The 11,239-nt window shown below is 31.9% G+C and overlaps 1 protein-coding gene across 1 annotated transcript; it reads right to left on the minus strand.

Annotated features, from left to right (window-relative positions):
- Positions 1–5,851: 5,851 nt before the first annotated feature.
- Positions 5,852–10,947, minus strand: LOC134258375 (type-2 ice-structuring protein-like). The gene is made up of 3 exons (XM_062740900.1): positions 10,876–10,947; positions 10,270–10,355; positions 5,852–6,015 (listed from the first exon to the last, which is right to left on the minus strand). Exons 1-3 carry the CDS (start codon positions 10,931–10,933, stop codon positions 5,884–5,886), a joined length of 276 nt encoding a protein of 91 aa, XP_062596884.1. The 5' UTR covers positions 10,934–10,947; the 3' UTR covers positions 5,852–5,883.
- Positions 10,948–11,239: the final 292 nt, after the last annotated feature.

An 11,239-nucleotide genomic window follows, 5' to 3' on the forward strand; every position in this document is an offset into this window, starting at 1 on the left:
TTTTTCTACCTATGTAGCTACTTACAGCTATATACCTAATAGGTATTTAAACCTACTCCAGGTTGCTATTTTTACCTACTTTTTTCCTTTATTCATGTTATATGCATTTAGTGGCAAAATGCAGAAATGGCACAATATGGTGAGTACCAATTTTCTTATAATACTGTCAGTGACAATGAATACAATAAAAATTTTGGCCAAAAAATATCACCAATAAACCCAGTTTCATTTCCTGGAACTAATTAAAGGATCAAAACAAAGAATAAAATGTCCTGCAAATTTATATCAATTTTAAACGTTTTCTGCATGCATTCTCAGACAAATTGTTGAGGATGAATTTTCAAACATTTTCCCTCCACGATCTCCTGAATTTTGCTGAGCAATTGCATAAAATATGATTAATCATTAAACAAAAAGAAAAGATGCCCCCTAGTTCTTAATTATTTTCTTTTGTCAGTCAGGTAAAAAAAAAGGTAGTAGAAAAAGCTACAAGCAGATTTCAATACCTGTATGTGCCTACAAATGGACTGGACCAAATAAACATGATAAACAAAGTTTCAGTCTAATGAGTCTTACAGTTAACAATATTCATGCATTTCGTAAACATCAACAAGCCATCGACTGATTGAGCATGTTGAGTGATTGACAGATTTAGTCACGTTTTATCGAACGTAACACTTACCTGTCCAACTCCTTTTATTCCTTCAAAGTTCATTAAATAACCAAGTTCTAAATATTGCATCTAGCCTACTAAACATCCGTATCTCCCGGTGGTCATTTCGCAACCCCTCGGGCGCTGCACTTTTTTGTTTTACTCCACAAAAGAGCTGTCAAATGATGATATCAACTTTTACTTTCTGAAGTTTTACAGGCGTGTAAGGGACCTTTTTGAAGTTGGTGTTAGGTAACAATATTTAATTGTGTGTAGCTTAATTGTTAGAGACATATTTGTATATCAAAGAAAAAACATTCAGGTTGTGAAATACTGTACCATGTGTATTGGTTTCCCGAATTTCCTCTGGGATTGTCATTGCCATACCACATAGAGAAAGCATATACAGTAACAGGTTTTTACTTGCAGGGGTTATTATGAAAGCTGGCATTTCTGTTCTAAACGACTTTGGTCAAATGAGAAAATGTTTCCATTTTAGTAAAATTTTGAACCTTTTATTTAGTTTTAAAAAGGTAAAGCCAAATTGTTGTTTTACAACTTTCTAATGAAAGAAACTGTACAGGTCTGGTACAATCACTAGATTTAGCTATGTAGTTTGATTTACCTACATAGCTTTATTTACCTACCTGAGGTAGCTTTATTTAGCTACCAAATCAATTGATTTCTATATAAAAGCATTTTTCTCAGGGTGTGCAGAAAATATCATTTTGATGCAGTGATCATTTTCAACTTTGAACTCATCTGAAAACAACTCATGAAAAAATCCCGCTCGAAGAAATGTCTTTCTCTGCGCAATTGCAATCAAAGTTCTGAAAGTTTTGGGGCTATGTATGACAGTTAGAACAGTTACTCCTTGAACGAAATGACAAAGAAATCCAGTTCCGGTTAACACGATAATAGGTCGGTAATTATTCAGCACAATGTGAAGTAATTATACTCAGTCATGCCTCAATGCACACATGAGAGAAGACCGTTAACTAAACAATGGAATTACATGTTTTGCTCTAAATTGTCCAAATGCAGCAATGTATAAACTATCTCTGCTTTGGATTGTTTTTTTAAGTCTCCCTAGTATAAATATCAATAGTCATTAAATTGCGATTTTTTGTCTCTTTTTAATAAAAAGAAAAATTTTGAAAAAGTTACATTGAAATAGCTAAATAAAGCTACCTGAGATAGGTAAATAAAGCTACATAGGCAATTTTACCTACATAGCTAAATCTAGTGATTGTACTGGACCTGCTGTATAGGTTAGACTGCATGGACTACCTATATCATCTTCATATATTATAAGTCAGACCCTCTACCAGCTAGGCTCTATGACCATCATTAATCAAACCTGTTTGAATGCCACATTTCCCCTTCCATCTTTGATAGTCCAAAACTTCATTCAAAAGTATATTCCCCTGAAAGACACCTACAAGCTAGGCTTTAATTTCAATATATTCTGACTTGCCTATTTTTTCTCCTGTCCCTTCCAGAGCTAAGAATGGTACCAAATGTAACAAAAATGAAAATATATTGCGACCAATACCTTCATCCCTAAAATGTTGTTCCCAAACAAATATGTGTATACTGTACACCAACCAAGCATATTCCCTGGCAGGTCTATTCATTCAATTCCAGGTCAAGGTCACAGCACTAAATGTAGTTATGGAATGGACTAATGCTCATAATTATATATGGCTGGACTGGGAATCAAAACATGGACTTTAACCATTTACCAATCAAATCTGTATGAATACCATATTCTTTCCTCTTTCATTGTTTGTGTCAGACAACTTATCACTGGTGGTCAAATAGATCATCTGGTAGATCATTGATCTAGAGTTCACACTTTTAGAACTAAATTGGTAATCCTTTAAGTCCTTAATAAATATTTGATGTTGTGCAAAATAGCCAGAGATATACATACACAGAAAGGAGAAAATATATATATATATATATATAGCTTTTATCTACCAACACAAATTGTATATATAAGTCCACACAGATTATTGGTTTCTTGACTGTACTAAGAAATAGTTCATAAAATGTTTCAACTACAAGTAATATTTATTAACTTTTATATTTTTTTAATTTCAGACACCAGTTGCAGGGTTCACAGAACTTGACTATAGATTTTTTTTTTTTTTTTTTTTTTAAATTTAGTAAAAACAGTTTTTACATGAACCTATTATTATTATAAATATAAATGCAACATAATATGCATCAGTATTTTATATGGCTTGTCTAACCAGTTCACAAACAGAACAGATCAATTTTCAAACAGAACCCACAACACACATTTTCATTATTTAAATGAGAAAAATTGATACAGTGTCTTTGTATACACAGATTCTCTCACTGTAACAAATATAAATTCAAAAAGTGTGTGGCTTTGACTTAGAATTCACTGACATTTAGTACAGTCCATTTTAGGAATGGAATGCCTCTTTCAATTTGTAAATTGTAGATGACGCAACCTACATATTAATTTTCTTTGTTCAAATGGCAGGCATAGTAAGTATTGTTCAAGTCCAAAATTTGTTTTAATCTTCACATAAGTGCCACCATTGTGATTGCTTATCTAATGAGTAAGAAAAAATGTTTTTTGCAGTTATAGTGAAGCATTAGACAAAAACTTGTGAAGAGTATGCAATTTTACTATATGTTCCATACCAAGATGGTATACTGTTTCCAATTAATCTTACTTTTGTTTGCTCTCAATAATGGGAATGACAATACATAGACATTCTAATCCATGAAAATTCAAAATACTTTTTATAATATCAAAAAACTGGCCACCAATTAATGAGGAGAAGTTTGCACTTTTCCTATGCAGTCCCAATATACTACAAAATTTCCAGTTACTTTGACACACTTACTAAAAAGATCATATACAGAGAATGGAGTGTTTAATATGTCGTAAGTGCAGGCATGCCTTGTTTAAGCAGTCTGGGATTATGTAATCACTCAGTGGGAGTTTTAACACTTGGAGACAAAAAGGTTGCAGTTTATAAAATGCCTGGAGAGGAAAAGTGTCCTCAGAGAAAGTGGAAAAGAGTACCCCTGATGAGGTGGAGAGAGTTTGTGATTTATTCATTTTTTATCGAGCCTGTTTATTAAATATCAGAATTTTGGTTTTTGTCCACTTCCAGACACCAATCATTACAAAATGACTGTAATTTATGCAATTTAGATTGAAGACCTACTGCAGCTGTAAAAATCGGCATCATACATCTAAGACAGTTAATTAGGTTATCATGTGGTGCTTGGGTGGCCCCAGCCTTCCACATCCAGACTGATAAAATTTTTAAATAATGTGTAAACCGAGAATTATTCCTAGTTTGATGTCAAAGAATTACTGTGTGAATTTTTATTTTAATAAAAACATTATCACATACTTTTGATTAGCTGTCATTTATAACAGGCTATAAAGTAAACACACAACTAGCTGATTTATTGCAAAGTCAAAATATTTATTACTGCAAAAAAATTCCATAGGTAACATAAAAGTATTTTAAAACATTTCGTTTGGTACAAATAAATATTTAAAGATCTTCATGAATTTCATTCACACACATATCGTGCAACTGAATTGCAATGAACATCTACAAATTGATATTGGTAATTAGAGTAAAAATCATAAACAGAGTTGTGGTTGCCTTAAAATACCGAATATTTGTTGAAAAATATAACTCTGAAATCAAATGCTTGTAATTGCTAAACAACACACGGCTGTTTTTTTTTACTGAAATACTGCTTTGTGGATTTTTTTTACAATAAAACTTGAATAGTTTAATGTAATTTAATAAAGTATTGTTTCAGTATACATATTTTTTGTGTTTAGTAAAACGAAGATTTACTTTAGGTAAGAGGGACTACAAAAAGTTCTAGCTGGTTGTTGGAGGTATATGATGCCATAAAATTTGTTAGTTTTTGTGCAGTTTTTGAAAATAAGACTTTGTTTGATTGCTGACACAAAAACGACTTAACGTATAATTTGTCAAATTTATAATTACAAAGACTATAACAGAACATTTTAACATATATTTCATATATTTATTAGAAAATGCCTCTAATAAATTTAACCGAAAATATAAAAAGGACTCAAATACTCAAATAATACATGACATTATGTAATTAAGATTCTTTGATTTTTATTAAATTTTATGAATCATATAAAACAAGCTTTTGCAGTATTCGTGTGTACCACAAAGCATAAATATGGGCAGAGGACGTTGCATATTAGAATACACCCTGAGAAATAACATATATCGCAAACCCTGCGAAAATGTATAAGATATTCAATTTTTCTGGGGAAAAATATATATACAACATTCAACTCAACAGAAAATAGAGGATCTTGGTTTTTCTGGAGCAGTATACGAGGGTTGTCGTGTACAAAGCGCTTGGAAGGGATGAAATTGAAATTTTTAACAAGATTTAAGAGCATTTTTGCTGATCTGAATTCTTTTGATACACTTTAACAATTTAAAAAATAATACTTTATCAACATACTATAGCCAGTGTAAGGATCCAAGTAAACAACATGAAACGGGTCATAGTTGACAATATTTGAGAATTTTAAGCACATCCTTCTGATAGTTTAACAATCATCTTCAAAAGCCATACACTTTCACTGGTGAATATTTCTACCCCTGCTTGAAAAGTGGGCGGTGGGGGTATATAGTGATTGAGTCATGTTTGTCATCATGTAACACATCCCTGTCTGTTAATTTGCGTTTATTTATAAATGCATATACCTATTTGAAGTCTGCTTGTTTTCTGTGACAAACTCTTTTGTCCATCCCTGTCTGATTACGCTTTTTAGTACAAAAATATAAATTTAAATATTAAACTCTTCTGTCCATCCCTGTCTGTTACACTTTGTGGTATCCATCTCTTGTCTGTAACTCTTCTGTCCATCCCTGTCTGTTACGCTTTGTGGTATCCACCTCTTGTCTGTAACTCTTCTTATACCACTCCAGGTTGAAATTTAATGACACTTTCTTAGAATCTTTGTTACATAGTGCACCTCCTATGACCTTTCACATATTTTGAGTTTCCCATAGCAAAACATGGAAATTGCCATTCTTTCTATAATATTGAAGGATTAATAACTAAATACTTTAAACCATTTTTTATCTGCAACTCCTCCAATACCACTGAATAAAATTTAAAGATACTTTCACAGTTTCTTCCTTACATAATGCCATTGTGACCTCCTATTTCACTTTGTATGTATGTTTAATACAAATATTACCGTTTTTCATTCCTGCCAGTTTGTATCGCATAATAAGATACTCATGAAGAGTTTCCAGGTTTGCCAAATATCCACCTTTGTGAAAGCAATTCACCTGTCAAAGATTGCATCTTTGTAATATACAATGTAAAATAATTTTGTAAGCAAATGGGTATTTGCAAACATGCTTATGTTATTTATGCAGTTTGAAAAGTATTTTGAAGAGACAAAGAAAAGTCAAATGTATCAGGTCTATTTCATTTTTAACCTTGTATTTATTGAAAGACATTTTAAATGAACAGAGCAAAGGATATCTCTCACATAAGCCTCGTCCCAGGATGCTTTATCTGTACTGAAGTAGTAACAGTTGGAACCTAAAGAAACTGGCCACCAACTTACGGGTAGCTGAGGAGCGCACTGCTTGACACAACTGAGGAAATAATTAAAGTAGGCATGCTTAATACTGCAAACCAGCTATTATTTGCGTCATCTTTTATTTGCAGTTTTCAGTTTGAAATCAATCAGCGACAATTTTCACGAATGAGGAAAGATACTCTACAAATACAAAATAAAATAAATGGTTCGCAGTGATTTATATTCGTGACTATCGAGCCTGTCCGGTGGATGGCGTAAGTCATAAAATTTGTAGCAGCTGTAAAATTTCTACACATACAAATAAAAGTTGTGTTGGGTACAGCCTTCCACATAACATGTGTAAACAATTACAAAAATACAGCCTGTTTTTGTAATTAAAAAAAATTTCACATATCTTGTAGCTGTCATTTATAGTAAAAGTATAAGGATATGTCCAAGTGATGTGGATTTATTGTATATTGTTATATACCCTTATAAATAGCTTTCTATATATCTATTTTTCACACACATAAAAAGTCCAACAAAATTGAAATGGTTATTAGAGAGAAGCCATAAAACAGAGTTCTAATGATTCACTTGGTACCACTAGGTTCTCCAGGACTAAAGGCGAAGTAGGACATTGTTTGACCGCAATGTCACAAGTAATTAATCATCGATTCAATATTGGCAACACATGGCAAATGCTGAAGTTAAGAGCTGTACAAAGAGTGTGTTGCTATTTAGCAAGGAAGAGGGAGTCAAAAAGTACCAGTAGCTTTGTCAGCATTCAGAACCAAAGGAATTTTCTAAAGTATAGTAGCATGGTCCCTTTTAGTTTTTACACTTGGTTTAGGTGATATTGCAAGGGGTATTTTGCTTGCTTTTATTGTGTTAACATTTTAATCAAAGCATTGTTATTATAATGAATAATTAAACCAAAAAAATACAACCAATTTTCAACCAAATTAAAAAATGCTATACAACATTTTCCCCCATTAGACTATATACGGGGAACAAAAATTTTGAATTTTAAGAATATCCTTGATATATATTTTCCTTTCAAAGACGAATTATAATTATTCACAATCTTTAAAAATCAATTTTTTTTACAAAACTTGACATCAACACTATAACTGTTGGTCCATGGTGAATATAATGAGTACGTTTTGAGAACTTGCAAGCACATATATATTGGGGACATATTAACGACACAAATTCACGGGTTAATTGTTAGATTCTAAACAGGGCTATATAGAGGTTATATATGTAAATGAAGACAGCATGATTTATTTGAAAATCTTTTAAATAGAAAACATAGAGCACAAGGTTGATCAACCTGGGTATTAACCTTTACACAATATATATTTATATATAGTACATTAGTTATGATGAACAAACCTGTGCCGGTGTTTACAAAAGCCAAAATTGTGAGTGATTTTTATGACATTCATAAAAATCAAAGGGGTTCTGGTTTTAGGGTGGGGTATATTGGTTATACATGTATGACTCAAAAATGCATATTCTTAATAATAAAATTTAATTTTTAAGGCTTTTGATAAATGTTTGAAATTTGACATAGTTATGGGACCACAGATAAGCCTTTTTAACTTGTCCAAAATTGTGAATTTTGTCATGCACACATGAAGTTGCTTTGGAAGGGGTTCTGGTGATATAAGGAAAGAAGGACATTTAAGTGTATATATGGATATGGAAAATCTGAAATATGTGTCTGATCAAAAAGTTATATACAAATGATTCACAGGGTAATAAATTATACTTTAAGTTAAATATAAAATTATGTTTAGACGCAAGTTAACAATCCGTTCCAAAATTGAGAATTTTATGGCAACACACGTGACAACGGGTTCTAATGCCACATGCGTGGAAATTATGCGCGTACGGTTCATACAGTGAAAATGCATTAATTCTTTGAAAATCCTCTTCTCTGACGTCCTGGGTATTAAATAACAACAAACTAAGTATATAGTAATGATAAGCAAGAAACATGCTTGCGAGCCAGAAATACATTAATTCTTTGATAAAATCTTTTCGAGTATCAAACAAACAATAAGGAGTTTAGTGAACCGGTGAGTGTGAAATTTATACATGAAGAAAGGTGCATCCTATCAAGAATGATTATTTTTTATGCCCCCCGCCCTCCTGGGTCGGGGGGGGGGGGGTTGACATGGTTTTCCTTAAAATAAATTAATGTTTCCAAATCTGCACCATTTATATTAAAATCAACCATTAAATTTTTTAGTGGTATAAAATTTGCAAAATTTACCACAAAGCATAATGGACAGAAGTACAGACAAATAGAGGTCAGACACCCCATTACTATACATCCTCTGTTTTATGGCCTAAGTGAAAAAATATCAGTAACATTCAATCAACAGTAATGGGTCATTTTATTTCTGAAGCTGAAACTCGGGGGTGGGAATTACCTTTAAGGAGATGAAATTGAAGATGAAACATATGGAGTAAGCATGCTAAGTCATAAAACAATTCAAAATGATAAGCAATGGTAAAACATCAGCGGTTTCAAAAGGAGTGAGCATCCCCTGCGACCGGTCACACCAGCCATGTGTTGATTGTCATGATGGGGAAATAACGGAAAAATGCGTTGTTGATTCAATGTATAAATTAAATGGACTAGCTAACAATTATGGCAAGCCAAATTCACAAAAATGAGCTAAACATAGTTTCACAGTCAATAAACTAGGTTTATTTGTAAACTATAGTTTACGGACTGTAAAAATATAATTAATTATATTTTACATCCGTAAACCATAGTAACGTGATAATCTATGTTTCACAACCGTTAAGTTAACACTGAAAACAATCATTTGCGATTGCAAAACATAGATTATCTTATAGAATGGGATTTGTAAACTATAGTTTACAAACCGTTTTGTTAACCTGATAAATATAGGATTTGTAAAACTATGATTAACAACTCTTAACTATAGTTTACATTGTAAACTATAGTTTGCATGATTATGTTTATCAACAAAATCTAATAGAGTTAACGCTTATTACTATATAAACTTAGATTATCATTCGTAAACTATAGTTAACAACCGTTAAATATAGTTTTACAGTTGAAAACTATACTTAACGAATCATTAACTATACTTAACGAATCGTTAACTATAGTTTACGGTTTGTAAACTATAGTTTACAGTCGATAAACCTAGTTTATCAAATGTGAAACTAGGTTTATTGCATTTTTGTGAATTTGGCATGCCATAAACAATAGTATGAAAAACGTCAGTCAGCATTTGACTTGATGATAAATTTTATTTGCTGACAAGGTCATTGTATCGAACGAAATGTCAGTAGTTTAACACTCTACTTCAAAAGCCATATGCATTACTCAGTTTATTTACCCCCGATTGAAAAGTGGGGGGGGGGGGTATATATTGATTGGGATGTCTGTCCATTATTTTAACATCTCTGTGATCAAAAAGTAAAATAGGAGGTGCACAATAGTTTTACTATATAACAAAGATTCTGAGAAAGTCTTATTAAATTTCATTCAGTAGTAAGAGAGATGTTGCGGATAAGAGATGGATACCCTAAAGAGTAAGACAAACTAACAGATGGATGGACTTGATCACTTTTCAAGCCGGGGGTATAATAATTATCAATTTATGACAGACATGCGAGTTACATGTACATGATTACCATTAGACTGCCTTCTTTTTATACAAACATTACCATTTTTCATTCCTGCCAGTTTGTATCGCATAATAAGATACTCATGAAGAGTTTCCAGGTTTGCCAAATATCCGCCTTTGTGAAAACAATTCACCTGTCAAAGGTTATTCTTTGTATACAATGTAAACTTTTTTTTATTATAAGCAAATGGATATCTGCGTAATATTTTATTTTCTGCAGTTTAAAAAGTACTTTATAGAGATAGAAAAATCAGATGTATCATATCTCTTTAATTTTTAACCTTGTGTATATGGAAAGAAAATTTATTGAGAAGAAAGGAAGCCCTATCTCTTACATAAGCCTCGTCCCAGGATGCTTTATCTGTACTGAAGTAGTAACAGTTGGAACCCAGCGTCCTGTACGGGTAGCTGCACTGCTTACCTGGGGAATAATTTAAGTATGCATTTGTAATACTGTAAACCAGCTATTATTTGCGTCATCTTTTATTTGTGATTTGTCAGTTTGAAATCAATCAGCGATGATTAATTTTTACTAGTAAGGAAACATGCTATACAAATACAAAGCAAAATAAATGGTACACAGCCATTTACATTGATTTTATGACTAAAAGATCACAAAATTCGCTGATTTCTCGCTCGCGAATAAAAGTTGTGTTTACAGTACTTCACATAACATTACAATTACAAAAATACAGTTGAACTTCCATATCTTGAACTCTGACATCTCGAATACCAAGTATATGTCAAAGTGATGTTGAAGTTCCAACCACATATTCTTTAAGTATTTTACTCTCGGTATCTGGAATCCCGAGATATCTGGAAGTTTTGTCCCAATTAAGACCCATTAGGTTCAAGATAAAGTTTGTCTGTAGTTAATTATTTGATATAAAATATAGCATTTTTAAAATTATGTTTTAAACAAAGAGAGACATTTAACCTACCTGAAACAAATGTGAAAAGAACACAAGCAACAAATATGACTCTATTTATTAAACTCATGATCTCTGAAAAGTGGTCAAATATCTTTGATTTACAGGTTTATATACATCTAGTAGTCAGAGGACTGTTTGCTGCAGATGTTATTAAGCTAATACTTGATCATTTTACCTGTTAAATTGTTATGCATTTATGATGTACTTCAGTGGCAGCTGTACTTTTAAAAATGTTCTGATGCAGTTAATCATTAAGTCTAAACAGTTATAGTATTAAACTGCAGCATTACTTAATTTCATAAACATTTTCTGGACATCACACAACCAGTGAGTTTTCTACAAAGTTTTTAATGCTTTTCTTTTTTAATTTTTT

This window comes from Saccostrea cucullata, unplaced genomic scaffold (assembly GCF_032062105.1).
Source record: "Saccostrea cucullata isolate Sc308-1 unplaced genomic scaffold, CSIRO_AGI_Scuc_v1 ctg4, whole genome shotgun sequence".
Lineage (NCBI taxonomy): Eukaryota > Metazoa > Mollusca > Bivalvia > Ostreida > Ostreidae > Saccostrea > Saccostrea cuccullata.

What these genes read in the sequence shown, in the direction of transcription:
- LOC134258375 (XM_062740900.1), bottom strand. Translation starts at nt 10,933, where the DNA reads ATGAGTTTAATAAATAGAGTCATATTTGTTGCTTGTGTTCTTTTCACA. An exon ending in TCTTTTCACATTTGTTTCAG is followed by an intron (nt 10,356 to 10,875) that starts GTAGGTTAAATG and finishes ATTATTCCCCAG; the next exon opens with GTAAGCAGTGCAGCTACCCG. An exon ending in CATCCTGGGACGAGGCTTAT is followed by an intron (nt 6,016 to 10,269) that starts GTAAGAGATAGG and finishes AATCTTTGACAG; the next exon opens with GTGAATTGCTTTCACAAAGG.